We start from the raw sequence: 26247 nt of genomic DNA, 5'->3' as shown, positions 1-26247 counted from the left end.
ATCCCCTCTCCCTCGCCTTCAGCTAAATCCACGGGGAAGGGCTTTGATTGACTTGTTGTTATTGTTACTTATGCTCGATTCTTATCTTTCTCTCAGCTAAACGCACTAGGGAGCGCTGTGAATGACTTGTTCGTTGTTGTTGTTGTTACTTGTGTTCGATTCTTACCTTCCTCTCAGCTAAAACGCACTGGGAGCGCTGTGAATGACTTGTTCGTTGTTGTAGTTATTGCCGTTGTTGGTACTAATGCTCGCCCCCCATCCCCTCTCCCTCGCCCTCAGCTAAATCCACGGGGAAGGGCTTTGATTGACTTGTTGTTATTGTTACTTATGCTCGATTCTTATCTTTCTCTCAGCTATACGCACTGGGGAGCGCCGTGAATGGCTCGCTCGTTGTTATTGTTGTTACTTATGTTCGATTTTTACCCCCCTCTCAGCTAAAACAGCAAAAACGCACTAGGGAGCGCTGTGAATGACTTGTTCGTTGTTGTTGTTGTTACTTGTGTTCGATTCTTACCTTCCTCTCAGCTAAAACGCACTGGGAGCGCTGTGAATGACTTGTTCGTTATTGTTGTTGTTGTTAATTGTGTTCGATTCTTACCTTCCTCTCAGCTAAAACGCAGTGGGAGCGCTGTGAATGACTTGTTCGTTATTGTTGTTGTTGTTACTTGTGTTCGATTGTTACCCTCCTCTCAGCTAAAATGCACTGGGGAGCGCTGTGAATGACTTGTTCGTTGTTATTGTTGTTGTTACTTAAGCTCGGTTTTACCCTCTTCTCTCAGCTAAAAGCACGTTTGAGCGCTCTGAATGACTTGTTCGTTGTTGTTGTTGTTACTAATGTTCGATCCTTACCCTCCTCTCAGCTAAAACACACTGAGGAGCGCTGTGAATGACTTGTTGTTGCGTTGTTATCACTGTTGTTACTTATTCTCGGTTCTTACTTTCCCCTCTCAGCTAAACGCACTGGGGAGCGCTGTGATTGTTATTGTTGTTACTAATGTTCGATTCTTACCTTCTCCTCTCAGCTAAACGCACTGGGGAGCGCTGTGATTGTTATTGTTGTTACTAATGTTCGATTCTTACCTTCTCCTCTCAGCTAAACGCACTGGGGAGCGCTGTGATTGTTATTGTTGTTACTAATGTTCGATTCTTACCTTCTCCTCTCAGCTAAACGCACTGGGGAGCGCTGTGATTGTTATTGTTGTTACTAATGTTCGATTCTTACCTTCTCCTCTCAGCTAAACGCACCGAGGAGCGAAATGCGCTGACTAGTGCTGGTCTGCTTCAAGGCATCAACATGTCAATCGCTCTCATAATTCCTACCGTCGCCACAGTAGCATCATTCAGCGTACACATCGCGACCGGACAGAATTTGACCTCAGCTCAGGTAAGCGCATTTTCGGAGTTGACCTTTAAAAAGAGAGGTGAGGGGGTGAACATGATTTCACCTCGGCTCGATGAGCGGGATTCATAGTTCATTTACCGGAGCAGGGCGGAGAGCTGGCCTGGTGTTGATTGCGGTCTTGGGGTAGACAACGCTGCTAATCACGCAATTTATCCTCTTAGTGCAACTATCATCATATCACCATCATCTTTGTATGGGTTGGATTAAGGCACACCGTACCAAGCCACAGACTTTACCATACCCATATCCTATTGTACTATCATAAAGTTCGTTGCCTTCTTATCTGCTCCAGGTAGCTAGCAATAAGGTGACGGTGATATATAAAACCAAAAGTTCTTGTTGTGTTTTTAGGTGTTTGGAACCAAGTGTTCTTGTTATGTTTTTGGGAATTTAGTACCAAGTGTTCTTGTTTTGTTTTTAGGCTTTTACTATCATGACGATATTTAACGTTCTCGTCTTTTCACTCGCTGTGCTGCCATTCGGTGTCCGAGCCGTAGCAGAGGCAAGCACCGCCCTCACCAGAGTCAAGGTAAGGCACTGATTTATTAAGAGCAGATAACGTGATAAAACTAGCACCGCCCTTAACTGAGTCAAGGTAAGACAATGATTTATAAAGAGCAGGTAACGTGATAAAACTAGCACCGCCCATAACTCAGTAAAGGTAAGACAATGATTTATTAAGAACAGGTAACGTGATAAAACTAGCACCGCCCTCACCAGAGTCAAGGTAAGACAATGATTTATTAAGAGCAGGTAACGTGATAAAACTAGCACCGCCCTTAACTGAGTCAAGGTAAGACAATGATTTATTAATAGCAGGTAACGTGATAAAACTAGCACCGCCCTTGACTGAGTCAAGGTAAGACAATGATTTATTAAGAGCAGGTAACGTGATAAAACTAGCACCGCCCTTAACTGAGTCAAGGTAAGATAATGATTTATTAAGAGCAGGTAACGTGATAAAACTAGCACCGCCCTTAACTGAGTCAAGGTAAGACAATAATTTATTAAGAGCAGGTAACGTGATAAAACTAGCACCGCCCTTGACTCAATCAAGGTAAGACAATGATTTATTAAGAGCAGATAACGTGATAAAACTAGCACCGCCCTTAACTGAGTCAAGGTAAGACAATGATTTATTAAAAGCAGGTAACGTGATAAAACTAGCACCGCCCTTAACTGAGTCAAGGTAAGACAATGATTTATTAAGAGCAGATAACGTGAAAAACTAGCTCCGCCCTTAACTGAGTCAAGGTAAGACAATGATTTATTAAGAGCAGGTAACGTGATAAAACTAGGACCACCCTTAACTGAGTCAAGGTAAGACAACGATTTATTAAGAGCAGGTAACGTGATAAAACTAGCACCACCCTTAACTGAGTCAAGGTAAGGCAACGATTTATTAAGAGCAGGTAACGTGATAAAACTAGGACCACCCTTAACTGAGTCAAGGTAAGACAACGATTTATTAAGAGCAGGTAACATGATAAAACTAGCACCGCCCTTGACTCAATCAAGGTAAGACAATGATTTATTAAGAGCAGGTAACGTGATAAAACTAGCACCGCCCTTAACTGAGTCAAGGTAAGACAATGATTTATTAAGAGCACGTAACGTGATAAAACTAGCACCGCCCTTGACTCAGTCAAGGTAAGGCACTGATTTATTAAGAGCAGGTAACGTGATAAACCAAGAACCACCCTTAACTGAGTCAAGGTAAGGCACTGATTTATTAAGAGCAGGTAACGTGATAAAACTAGCACCGCCCTTGACTCAGTCAAGGTAAGACAATGATTTATTAAGAGCAGGTAACGTGATAAAACTAGCACCGCCCTTAACTGAGTCAAGGTAAGACAATGATTTATTAATAGCAGGTAACGTGATAAAACTAGCACCGCCCTTGACTGAGTCAAGGTAAGACAATGATTTATTAAGAGCAGGTAACGTGATAAAACTAGCACCGCCCTTAACTGAGTCAAGGTAAGGCAACGATTTATTAAGAGCAGGTAACGTGATAAAACTAGGACCACCCTTAACTGAGTCAAGGTAAGACAACGATTTATTAAGAGCAGGTAACATGATAAAACTAGCACCGCCCTTGACTCAATCAAGGTAAGACAATGATTTATTAAGAGCAGATAACGTGATAAAACTAGCACCGCCCTTAACTGAGTCAAGGTAAGACAATGATTTATTAAAAGCAGGTAACGTGATAAAACTAGCACCGCCCTTAACTGAGTCAAGGTAAGACAATGATTTATTAAGAGCAGATAACGTGAAAAACTAGCTCCGCCCTTAACTGAGTCAAGGTAAGACAATGATTTATTAAGAGCAGGTAACGTGATAAAACTAGGACCACCCTTAACTGAGTCAAGGTAAGACAACGATTTATTAAGAGCAGGTAACGTGATAAAACTAGCACCACCCTTAACTGAGTCAAGGTAAGGCAACGATTTATTAAGAGCAGGTAACGTGATAAAACTAGGACCACCCTTAACTGAGTCAAGGTAAGACAACGATTTATTAAGAGCAGGTAACATGATAAAACTAGCACCGCCCTTGACTCAATCAAGGTAAGACAATGATTTATTAAGAGCAGGTAACGTGATAAAACTAGCACCGCCCTTAACTGAGTCAAGGTAAGACAATGATTTATTAAGAGCACGTAACGTGATAAAACTAGCACCGCCCTTGACTCAGTCAAGGTAAGGCACTGATTTATTAAGAGCAGGTAACGTGATAAACCAAGAACCACCCTTAACTGAGTCAAGGTAAGGCACTGATTTATTAAGAGCAGGTAACGTGATAAAACTAGCACCGCCCTTGACTCAGTCAAGGTAAGACAATGATTTATTAAGAGCAGGTAACGTGATAAAACTAGCACCGCCCTTAACTGAGTCAAGGTAAGACAATGATTTATTAATAGCAGGTAATGTGATAAAACTAGCACCGCCCTTAACTGAGTCAAGGTAAGACAATAATTTATTAAGAGCAGGTAACGTGATAAAACTAGCACCGCCCTTGACTCAATCAAGGTAAGACAATGATTTATTAAGAGCAGGTAACGTGATAAAACTAGCACCGCCCTTAACTGAGTCAAGGTAAGACAATGATTTATTAAGAGCAGGTAACGTGATAAAACTAGCAGCGCCCTTAACTGAGTCAAGGTAAGACAATGATTTATTAAGAGCAGATAACGTGAAAAACTAGCTCCGCCCTTAACTGAGTCAAGGTAAGACAATGATTTATTAAGAGCAGGTAACGTGATAAAACTAGGACCACCCTTAACTGAGTCAAGGTAAGACAACGATTTATTAAGAGCAGGTAACGTGATAAAACTAGCACCACCCTTAACTAAGTCAAGGTAAGGCAACGATTTATTAAGAGCAGGTAACGTGATAAAACTAGGACCACCCTTAACTGAGTCAAGGTAAGACAACGATTTATTAAGAGCAGGTAACATGATAAAACTAGCACCGCCCTTGACTCAATCAAGGTAAGACAATGATTTATTAAGAGCAGGTAACGTGATAAAATTAGCACCGCCCTTAACTGAGTCAAGGTAAGACAATGATTTATTAAGAGCACGTAACGTGATAAAACTAGCACCGCCCTTGACTCAGTCAAGGTAAGGCACTGATTTATTAAGAGCAGGTAACGTGATAAACCAAGAACCACCCTTAACTGAGTCAAGGTAAGGCACTGATTTATTAAGAGCAGGTAACGTGATAAAACTAGCACCGCCCTTGACTCAGTCAAGGTAAGACAATGTTTTATTAAGAGCAGGTAACGTGATAAAACTAGCACCGCCCTTAACTGAGTCAAGGTAAGGCACTGATTTATTAAGAGCAGATAACGTGATAAAACTAGCACCGCCCTTAACTGAGTCAAGGTAAGACAATGATTTATTAAGAGCAGGTAACGTGATAAAACTAGCACCGCCCTTGACTCAGTCAAGGTAAGACAATGATTTATTAAGAGCAGGTAACGTGATAAAACTAGCACCGCCCTTGACTCAATCAAGGTAAGACAATGATTTATTAAGAGCAGGTAACGTGATAAAACTAGCACCGCCCTTAACTGAGTCAAGGTAAGACAATGATTTATTAAGAGCAGGTAACGTGATAAAACTAGCACCGCCCTTAACTGAGTCAAGGTAAGACAATGATTTATTAAGAGCAGGTAACGTGATAAAACTAGCACCGCCCATAACTCAATCAAGGTAAGACAATGATTTATTAAGAGCAGGTAACGTGATAAAACTAGCACCGCCCTTAACTGATTCAAGGTAAGACAATGATTTATTAAGAGCAGGTAACGTGATAAAACTAGCACCGCCCTTGACTCAATCAAGGTAAGACAATGATTTATTAAGAGCAGGTAACGTGATAAAACTAGCACCGCCCTTAACTGAGTCAAGGTAAGACAATGATTTATTAAGAGCAGGTAACGTGATAAAACTAGCACCGCCCTTAACTGAGTCAAGGTAAGACAATGATTTATTAAGAGCAGGTAACGTGATAAAACTAGCACCGCCCTTAACTGAGTCAAGGTAAGACAATGATTTATTAAGAGCAGGTAACGTGATAAAACTAGGACCACCCTTAACTCAGTCAAGGTAAGACAATGTTTTATTAAGAGCAGATAACGTGATAAAACTAGCACCGCCCATAACTCAATCAAGGTAAGACAATGATTTATTAAGAGCAGGTAACGTGATAAAACTAGCACCGCCCTTGACTCAGTCAAGGTAAGAAAATGATTTATTAAGAGCAGGTAACGTGATAAAACTAGCACCACCCTTAACTCAGTCAAGGTAAGACAATGTTTTATTAAGAGCAGATAACGTGATAAAACTAGCACCGCCCATAACTCAGTCAAGGTAAGACAATGATTTATTAAGAGCAGGTAACGTGATAAAACTAGCACCGCCCTTGACTCAGTCAAAGTAAGACAATGATTTATTAAGAGCAGGTAACGTGATAAAACTAGCACCGCCCTTAACTGAGTCAAGGTAAGGCACTGATTTATTAAGAGCAGGTAACGTGATAAAACTAGCACCGCCCTTAACTGAGTCAAGGTAAGACAATGATTTATTAAGAGCAGGTAACGTGATAAAACTAGCACTGCCCTTGACTCAGTCAAGGTAAGACAATGATTTATTAAGAGCAGGAAACGTGATAAAACTAGCACCGCCCTTAACTGAGTCAAGGTAAGACAATGATTTATTAAGAGCAGGTAACGTGATAAAACTAGCACCACCCTTAACTCAGTCAAGATAAGACAATGTTTTATTAAGAGCAGATAACGTGATAAAACTAGCACCGCCCATAACTCAGTCAAGGTAAGACAATGATTTATTAAGAGCAGGTAACGTGATAAAACTAGCACCACCCTTGACTCAGTCAAGGTAAGACAATGATTTATTAAGAGCAGGTAACGTGATAAAACTAGCACCGCCCTTGACCGAGTCAAGGTAAGACAACGATTTATTAAGAGCAGGTAACGTGATAAAACTAGCACCGCCCTTGACTCAGTCAAGGTAAGACAATGATTTATTAAGAGCAGATAACGTGATAAAACTAGCACCGCCCTTGACTGAGTCAAGGTAAGAAAATGATTTTTTAAGAACAGGTAACGTGATAAAACTACCACCGCCCATAACTCAGTAAAGGTAAGACAATGATTTATTAAGAGCAGGTAACGTGATAAAACTACCACCGCCCTTGACTGAGTCAAGGTAAGACAATAATTTATTAAGAGCAGGTAACGTGATAAAAATAGCACCGCCCTTAACTGAGTCAAGGTAAGACAATGATTTATTAAGAGCAGGTAACGTGATAAAACTAGCACATCCCCTTGACTGAGTCAAGGTAAGACAATGTTTTATTCAGAGCAGGTAACGTGCTAAAACTGGCACCACACTTACCTGAGTCAACTTATCACCCTTATCATGCTTACGAAAATTGAATTAAGAGATTGCCCTTTTGTGTGCTTATAGAGTTTGATGATCGATTGTATGTTTGTAGATAATGATGATTGATTGTATGTTTGTAGGGATTGATGATTGTTGCATGTTTGTAGAGAATGGTGATTGATTGTATGTTTCTCGAGAATGATGATGATTAATTGATGGATTGATTTTTTAGAGCTTGATGCAAATGGAGGAACTGTCACCATTCCTGGACAAACCGAGCAACTCAAACGTCGCGCTGAGCATTGAACACTGCGACTTCTCGTGGGACAAAGTAAGCCTTTTATATAAATCAGATGGGTTTAATGGACAGACTGCATCAGACGGGTTTAACGGGAAGACTGCATAAGATGGGTTTAATGGACAGACTGCATCGCCGTGTCCATTTTTTTATTCCAATTTCCCGCCGAGACGCAAGTATTTCTTAGCTCTTTTACAAGTGATCGTTGTATTGGGTTGCCTAGCAACGACGGCTGCAGAACTCCTCTCGACCAATCAGAGCTTGTTTTCTTCTAATGTGTTGTATAATTATCATTTCATCCTCCTTCCTTGCCCGCATAATATGCTGCTAAGGAAAAAAAAATATCTTTTAAAACTGCTGTACCATCTGGTTGTTCTTGTCGTCGGCTTGTTATTATGCTCCACAAATAAGTATATAACTTGTGACCCCGCACTTCTGTTTGACACCTCCCTTTCTCGCGCTGCTTGTAGGTTGAATCAGAACAAGACAAGAAGAACAAAGCAGCAGAGAATGGGGCAATTGTTGCAGAGGAAAACGGCAATGTACAGCCCGAGACCAAAGGTTGTTATTCGGCCACTCAGACGCGTACTACAGTATGACGCAGGCATATACCCCATTCGACTACCGAAAAGACAGGCTTATCACCAAATCTAAGACTTTTGCATACGCATATATGACTGCAAACCCTCTTGGCATATCCTGGCTACCGCTTGCTTCTCAGGGGCGGGTCCAGGGTTTTAAAATAGGGGGTGGATCATGGCCGGATAGACGGCTTATTACTGATCCAGTGGTTCTTGGTAGGTCACATAGATCTAACAATACTTCACGCTAAATTGGATATTTCGCTTCAGCAAAGTCAAGCAGGCGAAATCACAAAAACAGTATATCCCGTCCCTCGGACCAATCCAACTCCCCTGTATCCGCCTCTGCTACTGCCATAATCAAACCACTCGATTACCCAGTACAAGCGGTGATTTTAAAGAATGTTATGAGGACGCCAGCGTTATGCAAATAGGTTTTTATTCAGGCACGTTGGCAGGTGTGGCCTTTGCAGTTAATTACTCTTGCACTTCAGGATCTGTGGTTCCCACTTTATTGTAGATTTGTAACAGCAGCCAGAGGAAATGGAAAGCCCAAGGCGTTCGGTGTAATTTTAGTTACTATTATAATCAATAATACCTAGAACTACCAACTCATTCCGCCCCTTTCCTGTTGATTTTCAGTTGAGGCGAACTCCAAAACCAAGCCAATGGGCAAAGGTCCCCCAGGGGGGAGGAGGTGTCCGCCAGGTCGGGGGGGTCCCATACTGCCCGTGAAGACGAAACTAGTCCCCTCGTTATTCGACATTGATCTGGAGGTCAAAAAGGTCAGTACACGAAATTAACGGGGAGCTTTTAACTGACTTTAAAACTAACTAGCCATTTTTTTAGCACCAGTTCGGTTGCTTGATATATCATTCCTATAGAATTTAAGGGACCCTGTTAGCCAACGTTTGCTTGATCGGTTCTTCCGTTGCCGGACTGGTCTGATGTCTTTATACTCATTTTTTGCTTGTTGCGATTTCATTTTTTTATGTGATTTTATATTTTTCCCTTTTCTTATTCGACACGTTTCTAAATTTTTAAAGGCATAGCTAAAAGAGTGATTCAATATTACGAATAATGATTCCGTTCATCGGGTGATTATAGCCGCTGTTAATTTCTCTTTTAATATGGTATTTTGTCAATAAAGTTCCTTCATTTTAGAGCCAAAGGGCCATGGTATAACCTTGCGATACTGAAGACTATCTGTCTTTCGGTTTTCAGTGCTATCCTTGGAACGAGACGATCAGCTGTGCCATTTTGATATTTCCACAATAAAGATAGACGTGTGAACGATTTTCTGGTGCTATTTTACAGGGAAGCCTGATCGGAATCTGCGGTAGTGTGGGCAGCGGTAAGAGCTCGCTGTTGCAGTGTATCCTATCACAGATGCGCAAGACCAAGGGACGCGTGGGAATCGGGGGATCTATCGCTTACGTCTCACAACAGGTCAGTAACACAGGGAACCCGAGAAAAATAAAACAATAAGCCTAGGACCTTACACACAGGGGGTCCGGCATCATAAAGACAGGGAATTTGGTGTCGTATACACAGGAAACCCAGTATTATACACATACAGAGTCTGGTGCTATGTACACAGGGAACCCAGAATTATACACACAGGGACCCCGTACAATCATATACACAGGGAGCTCGGTAACATGAACACAGGGAGAGTTACAATAAAACAATGAGCCCAGTACCAAATACACAGGCAACCCGAAAGCTGTTCACAGGAAGGCTTGTAAATGTACACAGGGAGCCCAGACCATCACAGAAAACTTTATCCTACTTGTGTATTAGGGTATTAGGGTATTTGTCAAAGTCTAGGGGTTTTGTTTACACCAAGGGCCTCAAAGTCCACCAATTCCTCCTAAATGGCGAGAAGTTTATAAGACGTATTTGGCCTTGTTTTTCTTGTAATCTGTCATCTTTTTCTTACAAGGTGTAGGGCGTAAATTTCACGTGACATATGTTCCACTTTTTGAATGCTGTTCTTGTAGGCGTGGATCATGAATGCGACAGCCAAGGATAACATCCTTCTTGGACTTCCCTTCAATGAGTCCAGGTAAAACGTACTTCTTTGCTAATAATATTTAAAAAAAACAAGAACTGACGTATACGTCTGGTCTGCAGGTATAAGGCGGCGTGTTTTGCGTGCAGTTTGACGAAGGACTTTGAAATTCTGCCAAATGGAGACCAAACTGAGGTGATGTTAAATAAGTAAAACCTCTTCCAAAGAACATTGTCAATGCAAAGAGCAAATGTCGTTTGGCAAATGTTTGTTTTACGATCCATTTGGCTCATTATATTTCTACGGAATGCAGGAGAATATAAAGTCAAACGATCAATAAAGGGCTGTCGATCGCTGGAGTTCATTCAGCACCTTTATACTCTTATAGATATATACTACCCATAATCACATTTCGGTTTTACTGCCATTTGCAGATTGCACTGACACACATTCTAAAAAAAAATAACTTCGAGAACCAGGATGACCATAGATTACCACGACGTTACATTTTATTTATGTTAGAGGTGGTTCGCCTTTGAGATGGAATACACGGGACAGTATGGGGTATTATGTGATTTAAAGAAATCATAGCATTTTATATTCATTTTATTGTTAAAAGCGTCCATTTTTTTTCTGCGACTAAAATAAATTCAGTACACTGCGGAACCTGGATTTTGCGATATTCCACCGAAGATATTTTTTAAGATAATTTTCTTCTTTTCCTTGGTGGAGGAAAATCGGCAAAATACATTTAAAAAATACCTCATTTAAAATATACTGCCATTTAAACATTAATTTTTATTATCCCATGGTATTTCGTAAAACCCAGGCTGCAAAGTGTTATGGATGAAGGATAATAAAACTGTATTGCAAGTAACCGTATTATTAAAAGTAAACATTATGAAATGAGGGCTGAGTGAAAGTCCTTAACAAGGCCGTGCTCTCTATTGCAGATTGGTGAACGCGGGATTAACTTGAGCGGTGGACAAAAGCAGAGGATTAGCCTTGCGCGTGCGCTGTACGCAGATAAGGTAAACCACTGACCAGGCAGCAAAGTCGAAAGGCGCGTGACCTGGAGGGGGTAGGCTCGATTTCCAGCTCGTTTCTGTGAGCCCACAATCCGAGAGCAAATGAGGCCTAGCGATGGCTGAAAATAAAGTCTACGGAGAAGGGAGGGGAGGGTAACGCACCTGCACTGTATGCTTCTGAGGGGGAGGGGCACCTGCGCTTAGCCATTACCTACTGCACTTTAAACTCTATGCTGATAAAAACCATCGTAAATGGGCAGCTTTGCTACAAAAAAAAATAGCAGGCTTTATCCATAATTTTGTTTGCTATAAGGTCCTATGGGCTAGGACCTACATATAACAAGGATCAGAAAATAGATTATTTTACCGAATTTTTTTCAGTAAGGTCTAAGGTCCGTATAATACTCAAGTAATAAGGTATACTTTTATTGTACTATTAGGACCTGTATCTCTTGGACGACCCGCTAAGCGCGGTTGATGCGCACGTGGGACAACACATCTTCAAGCACTGCATCAAGGGGTCGCTGTGGGGAAAATCAGTCCTATTTGCTACACATCAACTGCAGGTAAAGATGCAGTCCGCTTTGCTACAAATCAACTGCAGATTAAGAAAAGCAACTGATCCGTAGGGATTAAGAAGGTCCGAAAATCCTGCTGGCACCATCTTATTCAAACCTATCATGTATGATCATTGAAACATATAACCACTCTCACACACGATATACACAACACCTCTCATATGACCAGTCTAATGGATTACCAACCTCTCATATGACCAGTTTAATTTATAACCAACTTCTCATATGACCACTCTCACCCATTACCAACCTCTCATATGACCAGTCTTATGGATTAGCAACCTCTCATATGACCAGTTTTATTTATAACCAACCTCTTATATGACCACTCTCACCCATAACCAACCTCTCATATGACCAGTCTCACCCATATTCAACCTCTTATATGACCAGTTTTATTTATAACCAACCTCCCATATTACAACTCTCACCCATAACCAACCTCACATATGACCACTCTTACCCATAACCAACCTCTTATATGACCAGTCTCACCCATATCCAACCTCTCATTGACCAGTCTCACCCATAACCAACCTCTCATATGACCAGTCTTATGCATGACCAACCTCTCATATGACCACTCTTATCCATAACCAACCTCTCATATTACAACTCTCACCCATAACCAACCTCTCATATGACCACTCTTACCCATAACCGACCTCTCATACGACCAGTCTTATGCATGACCAACCTCTTATATGACCAGTCTTATGCATGAACACTCTCACTATTGACCACCCTCTCTAATGACCAGCCTTCTGTATGACCAACCTATATAATATATATTTTAGTTCGATTCGAATTCCCGATAACTCGACCCTTTTTTATTTCTTTTGAAAATTGTTTTCCGAGCTTATGCAAATTCTAATTTGGCGTTACGTGTTTCCAGTCTCCTCAAGTTGCACTACACTCGCCTAATCGAAGGGATGTAAAAAAAAAAAAACACTGGGGACGCTATAAACCCTTTGACAGTGACCACCCTCAGTGACAGTGCTTACTAACAATAATCGCACAAGTTTTTTGTTCTTGAACTTTGCTTTTCTGTGCCTTTCACAACTGATTTCTGATGAGAAACTTTTAGTGATTATTATTATTTTTTTTACAAAGGCTCGAGTTAGCGGGGTTCAAGTGTTTAAGAGAGAATTTTTGTTGTAGTACTTGAGTCAATGCGATCAAGTGTTGTACATGAATAATGGAAGGATCGCGGAACGAGGCACGTACATCCAGTTAATTCAAGATAAGAAGGTGAGGAGTATTTCCTGTGGTTACTTTATGCCAGCATTTTCCCGTACGCTACTCCATATAACCCTCCTCTTAAAAACATCAAGTATATAAACTACTACCTTTTCCCGAAGGTTTTCTTTCCCAGAACGCTGTCCCCCCTTCCCCCCCCCCCCACACACACACGCACAGGCCGTGTTCTTACTCAATAAGAAGAAAACAACCCCCTCTCAGCGCGTCTTACTCCGAGCCCTTGGGCTCTCTCGCTTCTCTCGCTCCAGAGCTACACTACTCCTCATCCCTCTTTGCTACTTCCTAATCCTATTTTCAACACCTTTCAGCCCCTTTTCCCACGTTTGACAGTTAACCAGACTCCTCTATGTGTTCCCTCACCAGGTATTCTCCACACTCTTCAGGCAGTTTCTTCTCCCTTCTACCTTAAGGCCCTTTTCCCATATTTGACAGCTAAAAAAATCGCTTAATGTTTCCCTCACCAGGAATTCTCCACACTCATCAGGCAGTTTCTTCAAGAAGTCGAAGAAGAGCTCGAAGACGAAGCGCGCCGAGCAGAATCCGAACTTTACGGAGATTCATCGGAATCTCGAGCACGTTCCGAGACCAATCTCTCAAGTTGTTCGGCGGACGAGATTCAGCAACTGTTCGAGAGGCAGCTCACTATCAGTAAGAGCACGAGGAGCAAAACGTCCGGCATCGACACAGGGAGCCCGCGCGCAAGTTTTCGGAGCGAGTCGCTTGAGCCTTTCAAGCGCCAAGCTAGCAAATCAGAATCTCACAAAAGCCGTCATAGCGCGGGGGAAGGGATGCCCATGAAGGCGCCACCTGAAGACACGGATGTTCCCAAAAGCAGAGAAGAAGGTTAGCAAAGAGGTTTCAGTTAAAGGGACTGCGGCACCAGTTGCGCAAATTGTTTGCGCATGAAGCATGAACTGGGCCAACGCCAAGGTTTTAAAATGTTCCTTTTGTATAAGAGGGGCGTTCTTCTTGCCATATTTTGTCGCCTGAAAATGATACCAGAAAATTGAAAAACATGGATGGGCGATAAGGCTGAATCTTGTATATTTAAGAATGTTTAAAGCTTTTAAAAAAAATTGTTCTCTTGTCGCTTCTTATTTGACTCTCGATTCTCGGCCAAAAAAATCACTAATAAAGATTGTTTGAATTTTTTAGCCGGGAAGTTGACAGAAGTCGAGGAACGCCAAGAGGGTGCGGTTAGGCTCTCCACCTACGTCAACTATATGAAATCCGCGGGAGGTATGTTTGCTCAACCTTGTTCATGGCGTGCGATTTGGGCTTCCTGTGGTTTTCCGGTTGTCCCTAGTCTCCCGCGCAGCCTTCCTTTGTGTCAGTCACGCTTCCGATGAACAAAGGAAGCGTGACTGGTGACTGTCACAAAGGATGGCTGAGCCGGGGTCTAGGGTTTCCCGTGACGCCGAGTTTCTTGTCGTGATGATGGGTCGAAAATAATGAAAGGACCTGGACTAATGATCGCCTCATTTCCCGTGTCTGTGAACGAATGAATTTTTCGCGTGGGTTGGCCGGGTGAAATTGATATTTTCAGATATTTCCAGCCTGTGTGGTTTGAGCCCGCGAGCAAATCTTTGTAAGGTTTACAGCTGCCTTGTTTTTTTCATTCCAAATTTTCACATGTAAAGACCTGTTTTTAAAACAAGCAAAGCAGTGCTGACGGTATGAGAACTTTCATGCCGGTGTCTTTTTTTAAAAGTTTGTGTTATAACTTTTCAATACTAGCCAGCTCTTCAGACTTCCATAATGTGATATTGCTCAATAGTTCTGCACGCATCTTTGATTGTATTGCTTACATGAATGTGTAAGTTGCCTGCATCCCCTCTGCCTAAATCTTTGCCACCTCCCCTTATAAATCCAATATCTCTTTACTAATCCTGTTTGATAAATGCCTTAGGTGTTTGCATCTCCTTCATGCTTGTCCTCTTCATGCTCGCTTGTCTCCTGCTACAAACATTTGTGGATTCGTGGCTCGGCTACTGGCTTGATGCTGGAAATAAGGTACCATTTTCTCACAAGAACACTTGTTGACTCGACGATGCTCGACTGACTGACTGATCAGTCAGTCGGTCGGTCGGTCGGTCGGTCGGTCGGTCGGTCGGTCGGTCGGTCGGTCGGTCGGTCGGTCGGTCGGTCGGTCGGTCGGTCGGTCGGTCAGTCACTTTTTTATTCATTTTTAATTCATTTATTTATATTTATCCTGACTTTTAGAAGAGAGACAAACATACGTAAAGAAGGGGGGGGGGGATTCCTAGTGGCCAAGGAGACGACAAATATCCTGTACACAGGCTATATAACTACTATAATAACCGCATAACTAAGGTTATTCCTCATTTATTTCTCATAGACTGGAATCATAGAGCATGAAGATGGCGACATTAACAACTACTATATGATGGTGTATGGAGTTTGCGCTCTGGTTTTTTTGTTTGGGCTCCTTCTGAAGACCTTCATGTTTGTCAAGTTCACGCTCAAGGCATCATCGAAACTGCACGATCTCTGTTTCAAGAAAGTAATGTCAGGGACAATGAGTTTCTTTGACGTGACGCCGACAGGTCGCATCCTTAATCGCTTCTCTAAAGATCTCGATGAGGTGGACGCGCAATTGCCATGGACGCTAGAGAGTTTCATGCAGAACGTTCTACGGATTTTCATCGCGCTTGGTCTCGTCTCCGCAATGTTCCCGTACTTCCTCATCGCGGTCGTCCCACTCATGATCTTCTTCTTCGTGCTTAACTCCTACTTCCGTCGCTCCGTGAGGGAGTTGAAGAGGCTGGACGGAATAACCAGGTCTCCGATCTTCTCACATCTCACAGCAACCGTACAAGGCCTCTCGACCCTACACGCATTCGACAAAATGGCCGACTTCAACGCCCGGTTCAGCTCGCTGATTGATTTAAACACCCTGCCGTTTTTCATGTACTTCGTATCCAATCGATGGTTGTCTGTTAGGCTCGACATCATTACCGTTGTTATAACGACCGTGACAGCGTTGCTAGTGGTTACCACAAAGGGGGTGCTGACGGAAGCTTTCGCAGGTCTGGCTCTGTCTTACGCTATCAGGGTAAGGTGCTCTCGTAGCTCGTCTATCGGCTCACCCGAAATATTGGTCACACTGCATTGTACACCTTATTCAGCTAAACATTGTATTTTGCACAATTATACGGTGACCACTTCCATTTTTTAAAATCAGAAATATTGGTCAGCTTAACACAATATATTTACACCTTTACTTAAGTGACCATCTCCATTCCAACACCTTCATTAAAGAGACAAGCTCCATTCAGCGCTCGCGGTCACTATTATGCAGATATTACTTCGTTTCAAGTGAAATTGTTACTCTGCTTTTAAAGAATAAAATAAAGGTGATATTATTGAGTTGACTATGACAGGGTTCAGAAATTGAGGCCTCTTAAATGTAGTGCAATTACAAATGAGGCCGCCTCCGTGCGGATAATCAATACTATAGTTTTGCGTCGAACCTGTTCGCGTGTGCATGACGTCAACACTTGTGATGTTTCTGATGTTCTTATCTTTTGCGTAGATCACGGGTTTGTTCCAATTCACGGTGCGAATGGCGGCCGAGACGGAGTCGCGCTTCACGAGCGTCGAGCGAATCAATTATTACATCACGTCGGTACCGTCCGAAGCGCCTGCGGAAATTCCCGAGACTAAGACGAAAGACGAGTGGCCTCAGGAGGGAACCATTGTATTTAATCAGGTCAAGGTAGGTGTCGGAACTAACACAAATGTCAAACTTTGATAAAGCCCACTTAAATAAGTCCACTGCGGGCGTAGATCAAGACGCTCTTCAAACCACACTTCTGGTCCCAGATCCTCAAACGATGGCTAGCTTGCCTTGCTAACATACGACTAATATGTCCATGAACATTCTTGGGCTAGTCGCTACCTAGCTCGGCTTGTCAGTAACTGAGAAAAACGTGCGAGGTTCTGGGGCCAGAACGAGGGAGGGACCATATTTGTGACTATATGGTACCTGCCGAGTTTCCACTATCTTCATTCAAAAGGGGGGGGGGGGGGGGGGAGCGTAGACATAAGAGCTTATGCGCGTGTGAAAATTAACGCGAAGGAGACGCAAGAGCTTACGCGCGTGTGAAAATCAACGCGAAGGAGACGCAAGAGCTTACGTACGTGTGAAAATTAACGCGAAGACGCAAGAGCTTACGCGCGTATGAAGATTAACGCGAAGGAGACGCAAAAGCTTACGCGCGTGTGAGAAATTAATGCGAGTAAAAGTAAGTAAGTGAAAATAGGTCTTAACAACGAGACTGAACGAGACTGACAAATCGTCCCCCCCTCTCAGATGCGCTATCGGTCCGGCCTACCCTTAGTTCTTGACAACCTTACTGGCTTCGTCCGCCCGCAAGAGAAGATAGGTATTGTTGGCCGGACAGGCTCAGGGAAGTCGTCGGTCGGAGTGGTTCTGTGGAGGCTGGTAGAGCTTTCAGGAGGTTCCATCAAGATTGACAACATCGATATCTCCACTTTGGGTAAGAAAACCTATTTATAGTCTCTGGAAGGGGTGGTGGTGGTCTGTTTTAACTGAATACGGTGTTGTTCTTGGATGTTAGGAGTCTTTTGAATTACTGTCGAATCCATTGTATCTTGACGCCGCATGTTCAAAACATCGATTTTGTCTTTGTCTTTTGGGATTTTCTGTTCCATCAGTCAAATTATAGTAAGCCAATCAGATTCTTGCCATCTCTCGCCTAGTGCAGTTGCCTGGCTTTCTGTCGCGACACTGTCTGGTTTTCATCCAGAGGATAGCCAGGGAAGTGCACAAAGCGAGACACTGATTTGCTCAGAATGGTTTTACTGACGGAACAGAAGTTTTGAAAACGCGGGTTGCGATAGAACGGATTCGCCAGTAACTTCGCCGTCAGAATGTTTTATTGTTGTTTTTAAAAACTTTACTTTGGTATTTTAGGGTGTTTAGAAATCAAGGACTGGTAATTTTCGGAGGGTGGTTGTGTTATGAAGGAATTGTTAATCTATGCAAAAGTCGTTTCCGACACGTCAAATATTTACTTTCACTTTCCATTCGACATTTCACTTATTTGCTTTACGTGGATCTCTTCATTGTTTGACTAAGCATGCGTAGTTACTGTTTAGCAAAACAGGTTTTATATTTGCCAGGCTAAAATAACAGTTTAACGATTACTTTTATCCTTAATCTTACCGCTGTTGCATTACTTAATTTTGCATATTACTATAGTCAAACTATTCCTTTTATACTGCTCTTGGTATTTCTATCGAAGGAATTTATTATTTCATCGTTGATGACCCGATCTTCTATTCTTACATCATCCTTAAAACCAGTTTGACCAGTTTATTAATGAGATAAGTATAAATTGAGCAGCATAGTAACTAGCTCTAGGATTGTGCTGTAACTGTTGCGAGGACACTACACGGCAGTGCTCTAGGTTGGTTTAGTCAGGACTCTCTATAGTTGGCTTCGTCGACTTTCCGGGAAAGAGATGTTCCTTCACTACCTTCCGAAAGTACTTGCCTTCGTACAGCCAATCTCCCGCTAGCCAGTGGTAGCTCTAACATTTGTAAACACTCAAGCAGTGCAATAAAGAACAAAGAAGACGGTCAACCCTTGCTCAGCGTGTACGATCCCCGGCTACCTCCAATACCATAAAAGAACCACCCAAAACCTCGTAACAGTTGTCTATCCTTGATATTTTTATGGGGTGTAGAATTTATAGAATCTCAGTTACTATTTCGTTATTTTGTTAATTTATTCTAGTTTGGAACTCTCATTAGTTTTGAACGTAAATAACTCAATAACTATGAATTCTCTTTTAATATTAGAAGAAACGAAATGAGTTTACTGGGCCCTCACGTTTGATCGCACATTAGTCGCACCAAGCAACCTGCATCGATTGGATGCCCCTCAAAATGCGATTAGAAAATACTTTTGAAAGGCTATTTATATTACTGTTTTGAAATGATTAGTAGATAAACTGCCAAAGGCAAAATATATTGCAATATTCTTGTGTAAACATTTTGTGTCGTTGCTATGGGAATTTGATTCAAGCAATGGTTATTTCCTCGCTCTATATCATCATGCACAGCGGGATACCCACTCTTTACTGTAATACGACATATTGTGAATACTAATGTGCAACCTTTTTTTCGAGTTAACTGATCATTCTGGACAGATACAATTCAGGCAAATTTGGTAACTTCAAAGCAGAGCAGCTTCCTATGTGTAAAAAGTATCTATTGTTATTGTTCCTATAATTCCTTCCTATAATTTAAAGTGATTTCATAAAATTAACATCTGGTTCGCAGAGTTATTAAAACATTCATATTTTTAAAGAGAAATCGAGCTATCTAAATAAACGGACGCTGCGTTCTTGCAATTATCTGAAACCGTATTCAGTAAGAATACTTAAGCAAAGCACTCATTTCCAAAAAGTCATCGAAAGGTACGCGCGGCATTCCTGTCATTTCCATCATTCCTACACCAGAGCGAAGGAAAAAAAAGGAAGAGAAATGAATTTGTCGTCTTATGAGGTCAGCTTGAGAATACTACAAGAAGAGTTTAGCTCTAGAGGGAAGGGCCGTGTTGCACTCGAGTTTCTATCTTTCGACATCCTCTTGCTTGCTGGTTTACTCGGTAACCTCGTAGTTCTGTGGATAATAAACAAGAAAAAAGGCGAAGCTAAAATGATTTACCTGTTTATTGGAGCGATCGCTGTTTCGGACGTTTCGCTGCTGACTGCTGCCGTGCTTATCGGCAATGCGTTTTAAGTGTCCGGAAAATCGCCATATCCTGACTTTGTGTGTCAGTTTTACGGGTTTTTTGTTCTATTTCTTGTCAGCGCTTCATTGCTATTGATGGCCACAACTGCGATCAATCGTTATTTCCGAGTGGTGCGCGCGAACTATTATCGAATGTTGTTCACTCCAAAGCGCACAAAGATCCTGATATGTGGAACTTGGGTGTTGGCTTCGATTGGACCAGCCCAGTACCTCGCTAGCGGAGAGAGATACATTTTTCACCCGGGGAAAATCATGTGTTCGCAGCATCAAACACTTAAACCAAGTACAACAATCGTGTACGCGAATGTCTTTATTCCGATGTGCGTTATAACATTGTGTTACTATATGATTTTTCGAACGATTCGTAGACACCAGCTTAGAGTTGATGCCATTCAGCAAAACTACAATAATTCCATCTCTGGGCCAAACATTCAGGATATCAAAATCACTAGAACTCTGTTTTTGACCGTAGTTGTATTTTTTCTTTGCTGGACACCTATATTGATCATCGACATAATTGATTTTACTCGCGGTACCTTTTCTTGCCCGCGAGAAGTTTATTTTTTCTACTCTTGGCTAGCTGTTTTTTCCTCTGTTATCAACCCTGTTATTTACGGTATAATGAACCCTATGTTCAGAGAAGAATACATAGATATTTTAAAAAGGATGAGATGTAATGCGCGGAAGGCAGTGGTTGAAAGAACATCAAGAGAGTAGGGTAGAGCTCTTTCAACAATACACCACGTCATACTTCGCTACCGTCAAACACAAGATGTCGTCATTTGGAGAAATTTGTACAGAGATTTAAAGATTCAGGGCTTGTGTTGGTTGGCTCATCTCTAGAGAAAAAAGATAGACTGATCTTGATTGTAGAGATTAAGGAGAGAATAGAGGAAATTGTATAGAAATGATACAAAGTAATAATGATAAACTTAATTAAAATTGTTCTTTGTTCGGAAACAAAGTGTTCAAATGTCTTGAATTGAAATTTGCCATTTTGTATTTGATGAAGTGTTTCAATGCCTTCTTTTCGTGGTACTGCGATTGCGCAAGACAACATATCCTCCTCGGCTGCGAGCCTTTATTCTTTCCATATGTCCTCGGGAGCGAAGATGAGAGAATGCTCTAAAATATCCTAAACAGGAGCAATTCCTTAAAAAAATTCTTTAAAGAAAGAAGTCGCCAAACATCCCAACCCAATTATTCCCCTGATAGAGTGGTTTTCAAAATCCAGTGCTAAAATGGGATTCTTAAAGTGTAATAGTCAAGCCAGAACAAAAGAGAACAAAGACATTACAGTGTATTAGTACTAAATAAACTAGATAGTACTTCACGGGTTTTTGAAAACCTCTCTAAATGAAAAACACTTGCATGATGGTGAATCTCACAGCCTTGTGGTTAGTTACCACGCCCTTTCTACTCAAGTACTTCGTAGGCCTTATTTAGACTTGCCAAAGTACACAACAGATGTCGTGTATTAGCTCTTGACTGCGGTGTGTTGAACTTGGATTTATTGTACTCTGAAGTAGACTGCGTTTTACAATTTTCTGTCGACTTTTATGCTGGTCGAGTGCGCTATTTCACACCTCGTATCTCAGCTATTTGGATTAAACAAAGACCCGTGAACCAATAATATTGCAACAATCCTGTCTAAAAACAATCACTCCACGATTACTTCCGGCCGAACATATGACTGAAAAATAGAGTGGTTTTCAAGATCCCGTGCAACAAAATGTAGTTGTTTAAGTGTAATAGTCAAGCCAGAACAAAAGGTACAAAGACATTACAGTGTATTAGTACTAAATAAACTAAATAGTATTTCACGGGTTTTTGAAAACCACTCTAACGTCGTGATCACATCTCGAACTAACACTTGGCCAACAAAGGACAGAAAGAAAAAAAAGATAATTGCATTGAATATCTATACATTTTCGTAAAACTAATTTGCTGGAGCTTGTTATTTTGTCACAACAGACACGATTTCTTTGTGTACTTTTTTGTTCATGATACCCTTGTGGAGCCATCCGTGGATAACTGACGCCAGACGCACGCCGCCAAAAAAACGAGATCTATTTGTAACGGTTCGTGTAAGAACTAGGCAAAATAGCGAAAAATTCATACTGGCATGTCACATTTAAATTAGCATATACGAAATATTTAAGCATAAAACACACATAACACAATAAACATCATGATATTTTTGAAGATTTTGGTTATAAAGTTAATTTTTATGGAAAAAAAATGATGAAAATTTTCAGGAATTTGTGGGGAACCTTGTAAATATAAGACAAGTGACAGCTATGGTCTTTCTTCTTCTGATTGTATCACCACAGAAATCATCAGAATAAGTTATATAAGGAAGGAACTGTTTTACGCAATTTCTTCAAAATCTCACTAATCTTCTTTATGTCCTGGCTGTATGTTAACTACAAAAAAGCTCATATGTAGGGAAGCTACGATAAAGCTAGTTTTGCCGCAGGACAATGGGACTTTGGCTAGTTCTTGCATGTTTCACGTATCTCCCTTACCCTCTCTACAGGATTACAAGACCTGCGCTCCAAGATTTCCATCATTCCCCAAGATCCGGTCCTGTTTGCAGGCACTATCAGGTAAAGTGGCGTAGTTACGGAGGTCATGACTCGGGGCACGTAGCCAGGTGGCCAAGAGTGGGGAGGACTGGAGGGGGGAGAGGTTGGGAGGCGGGCGTAGTTACGGAGGTCATGACTCGGGACACGTAGCCAGGTGGCCAAGAGTGGGGAGGACTGGAGGGGGAGGCGGGCGTAGTTACGGAGGTCATGACCCAGGGCACGTAGCCAGGTGGCCAAGAGTGGGGAGGACTGGGTGGGGAGGCGGGCGTAGTTACGGAGGTCATGACCCAGGGCACGTAGCCAGGTGGCCAAGAGTGGGAAGGACTGGAGGGGGAGGCGCGCGTAGTTACGGAGGTCATGACTCGGGGCACGTAGCCAGGTGGCCAAGAGTGGCCGAGGACTGGAGGGGGTAGGGGGGTAGGGAGGCGGTCACTGGCATGTATATTTCATAACAGGCAATAGGCTAGAGACGGCTCTTTACCAGCAAAGGAAACAAGGACAGAGAAGGAGACGACGCAAGAGCAAACTTTAAATCAGTGCGAAGGAGGCATAAGCGGACCGTCTCCGCCTTCTTCGCTAGTATAAAAAAATGGCAATTCCTCCATACGAATATACGGCCTTTTTCAGGATGGGGGACCGCTTGTTCTATTTCTTTGTCTTCCTCCGAAAGTGAAGAAAAAGGGAATCTTTCAATAGGAAAATGCCGTTTTTATAGGTAGTCCGCTTCTAGCTACGTGCATTGTATGCCTTTCATTGGCATATATCTGTTGCTTGTAAGCTGAGCTTGCTATCATTCGTTTATATCTATGGTTTGTATTCAGATTTAACTTGTTATCAGTGCCGTAATATCCATCTTGTGGGAATTATCTATCGTTTGTGTTCAGGTTCAATTTGGACCCGTTTCGCAAGTATTCAGATGAAGAGCTCTGGAAGGCACTGGAAAGATCGCACTTGAAGGATATGGTGAGTGGAATGGAAAATCTCGTCAGAGGACAACCACGTTCAAGGTGTTCTATCCAGGCTACCTGTGGCAGTCATTAAGAATTGTGACATCACAACAAACACTACCAGCAGACCCCATGCCCCTCACGGTTTAATTTGAATACAGGAATCCCGATTAGAGCTCCCTAGTTAGGGTTGTCCACATTATGCTGACAAATTTCATTATTATGCTTATTCTTTATGCTCCAAAAATCTTACTATGATGCTCAAAAAAACTTTCCCGGACAACTAATTTCCGGCAAAAAAACACAATCGCTTAATAGGCTTTAAAGAACTAGCCATCCCAAATATTCAGGAAGAAAGTCTAAGGGTGCATGAAATATTTTTCGTTTATTTCAATAATTCACGGTAAAATCAGTCTTCTTACGCCTTTGTAATATGTGATTTCAAATCAAAATTGGAAATTTAACAATTCCAAACCCAATGTTTGAAAATTTTCAGGGTTGGGGTTGGGTGGTAGGACCTCTGACAAAATTTTTCCTGGACTTTTACAAATCTTGTGTGAAAAAAAATCAAAGTAACCTCTTCACCATTCATCTTATCAGGTCAGTAATTTACCGCTAAAACTCGAGGCGCCTGTGGTTGAGAATGGAGAAAATTTCTCAGTGGGCGAGCGACAACTAATCTGCATGGCTCGTGCTCTACTAAGACACAGCAAGGTATACTCAGCATAGTTACAAGTCGAAAATGTCTAATGCACGGAAAAATAAGATTCTTTGAATGTTTGTCGCAGATTCTTATGATGGATGAGGCGACAGCAGCTATCGACTCTGAAACAGGTTTGTGGGAAATTAAAAGTATGAATAAAAGCCTAGTTACAGGCGTTCTTATTGGTTTTCCTGTAGTTAGTCCCAGGCGTTCTTATTGGGTTTCCTGTGTTCAGCCTAGTCCCAGGCGTTCTTATTGGGTATCCTGTGTTCAGCCTAGTCCCAGGCGTTCTTATTATCCCTGTGTTCAGCCTAGTTGGCGTTCTTATTGGGTTTCCTGTGTTCAGCCTAGTCCCAGGCGTTCTTATTGGGTTTTCTGTGTTCAGCCTAGTCCCAGGCGTTCTTATTGGGTTTCCTGTGTTCAGCCTAGTCCCAGGCGTTCTTATTGGGTTTCCTGTGTTCTGCCTAGTCACAGGCGTTCTTATTGGGTTTCCTGTGTTCAGCCTAGTCCCAGGCGTTCTTATTGGGTTTCCTGTGTTCAGCCTACCTAGTCCCAGGCGTTCTTATTGGGTTTCCTGTGTTCTGCCTAGTCACAGGCGTTCTTATTGGGTTTCCTGTGTCCAGCCTAGTCACAGGCATTCTTATTGGGTTTCCTGTGTCCAGCCTAGTCCCAGGCATTCTTATTGGGTTTCCTGTGTTCTGCCTAGTCCCAGGCATTCTTATTGGGTTTCCTGTGTCCAGCCTAGTCCCAGTCCTTATTGGGTTTCCTGTGTTCTGCCTAGTCCCAGGCGTTCTTATTGGGCTTCCTGTGTTCAGCCTAGTCCCAGGCGTTCTTATTGGGTTTCCTAAGAACGGTTTCGGTAAGAACTCCTGAGACTAGGCAGGAATAAACACATAAATAATCAGTCCATGCGCGCATGTAACTAGTTGCAGGTGCTATTGATTTGGGATGTTTAGAATGTTAATCCTCAGCCATTATATTTCAGACGCTAAGATCCAGGACACAATACGCGATGCGTTCGTGGACTGTACTGTTTTGACGATTGCCCACCGCCTTAACACCGTGCTGACTGCCGATAGGATCATGGTTATGGAAGCTGGCAAGGTACGTGTTAATATATCAGCAAATGTATGTGTGAGTACACCCCAGGGGCGGTTCTATGGGTGCGCAGAACGAGCCCAGGCCCCGCTTTTTTCAGATATTTGGCTAAAAAGTAACAAAAATATAGGGAAATCCACCGAAGAAGAATGAATCACCCCCCCCTTCTTGAAACCCTTGCTTAGGCCCCTTTTTTTGGAACTACTGGATCTGCCTCTGCATCCCCACCCCTATGCCATTGACAGCAAAGGTTACAAAGAACAAAAAGTACAACCCTATCCCTAAAGCTACTTAGGGTTGTATCCACACATACTTTTCCTGACATGGGATATGGTTAGGGTTGTATTCACACACAACCCTTACCATATACCAGTGACAGCAAAAGTGAATGTGGATGCATCCCCCACCCCTACCCCAGTGACAGCAAAAGTGAATGCGGATGCATCCCCCAACCCTACCCCAGTGACAGCAAAAGTGAATGCGGATACATCCCCCACCCCTACCCCAGTGACAGCAAAAGTGAATGTGGATGCATCCCCCACCCCTACCCCAGTGACAGCAAAAGTGAATGCGGATGCATCCCCCAACCCTACCCCAGTGACAGCAAAAGTGAATGCGGATACATCCCCCACCCCTACCCCAGTGACAGCAAAAGTGAATGTGGATGCATCCCCCACCCCTACCCCAGTGACAGCAAAAGTGAATGCCGATACATCCCCCACCCCTACCCCAGTGACAGCAAAAGTATGCGTGGAAACAGCCCCACCTCAAGTGTGTGTAGCTACCTTCCCACCCTCACGTACCCTTGTTCTCCCCTCAATGATAGCCATTGTGCATGTAAACACAATAACCCTACTCATCCCTGACCTCACAAACTCGCCCATACCCTAACACTGACAGCAAACATAAGGGTACAACCCAACCCTTGCAACTTATTGTTCTCACCAACAAACTCACACTTCCCCTTACAGTGACTGTGGATACAACTCACATTTCCCCAATCTCTACAACAAAATGACCCCCTCC

General features: G+C 42.4%; 1 protein-coding gene across 1 annotated transcript in view; it reads left to right on the top strand.

Annotated features, from left to right (window-relative positions):
• LOC5502574 (ATP-binding cassette sub-family C member 5) overlaps positions 1–26247 on the top strand; it is a 38471-nt gene that overhangs the window by 11012 nt on the left and 1212 nt on the right. Inside the window, exons 8-29 of the mRNA XM_032370858.2 lie at positions 1236–1384; positions 1824–1931; positions 7552–7650; positions 8088–8178; positions 8841–8983; positions 9516–9647; positions 10202–10266; positions 10335–10407; positions 11166–11243; positions 11681–11806; positions 12980–13069; positions 13543–13921; positions 14234–14317; positions 14988–15091; positions 15438–16154; positions 16635–16817; positions 17415–17601; positions 22425–22494; positions 23358–23436; positions 24021–24134; positions 24209–24254; positions 25109–25227. Coding sequence (XP_032226749.1) covers positions 1236–1384; positions 1824–1931; positions 7552–7650; positions 8088–8178; positions 8841–8983; positions 9516–9647; positions 10202–10266; positions 10335–10407; positions 11166–11243; positions 11681–11806; positions 12980–13069; positions 13543–13921; positions 14234–14317; positions 14988–15091; positions 15438–16154; positions 16635–16817; positions 17415–17601; positions 22425–22494; positions 23358–23436; positions 24021–24134; positions 24209–24254; positions 25109–25227 — 3236 coding nt within the window. The remainder of the gene's footprint in view (positions 1–1235; positions 1385–1823; positions 1932–7551; positions 7651–8087; positions 8179–8840; positions 8984–9515; positions 9648–10201; positions 10267–10334; positions 10408–11165; positions 11244–11680; positions 11807–12979; positions 13070–13542; positions 13922–14233; positions 14318–14987; positions 15092–15437; positions 16155–16634; positions 16818–17414; positions 17602–22424; positions 22495–23357; positions 23437–24020; positions 24135–24208; positions 24255–25108; positions 25228–26247) is intronic.

This window comes from Nematostella vectensis, chromosome 10, assembly GCF_932526225.1.
Source record: "Nematostella vectensis chromosome 10, jaNemVect1.1, whole genome shotgun sequence".
Classification (NCBI taxonomy): Eukaryota; Metazoa; Cnidaria; class Anthozoa; order Actiniaria; family Edwardsiidae; genus Nematostella; species Nematostella vectensis.
This window is presented reverse-complemented; position numbering and strand designations above follow the sequence as displayed.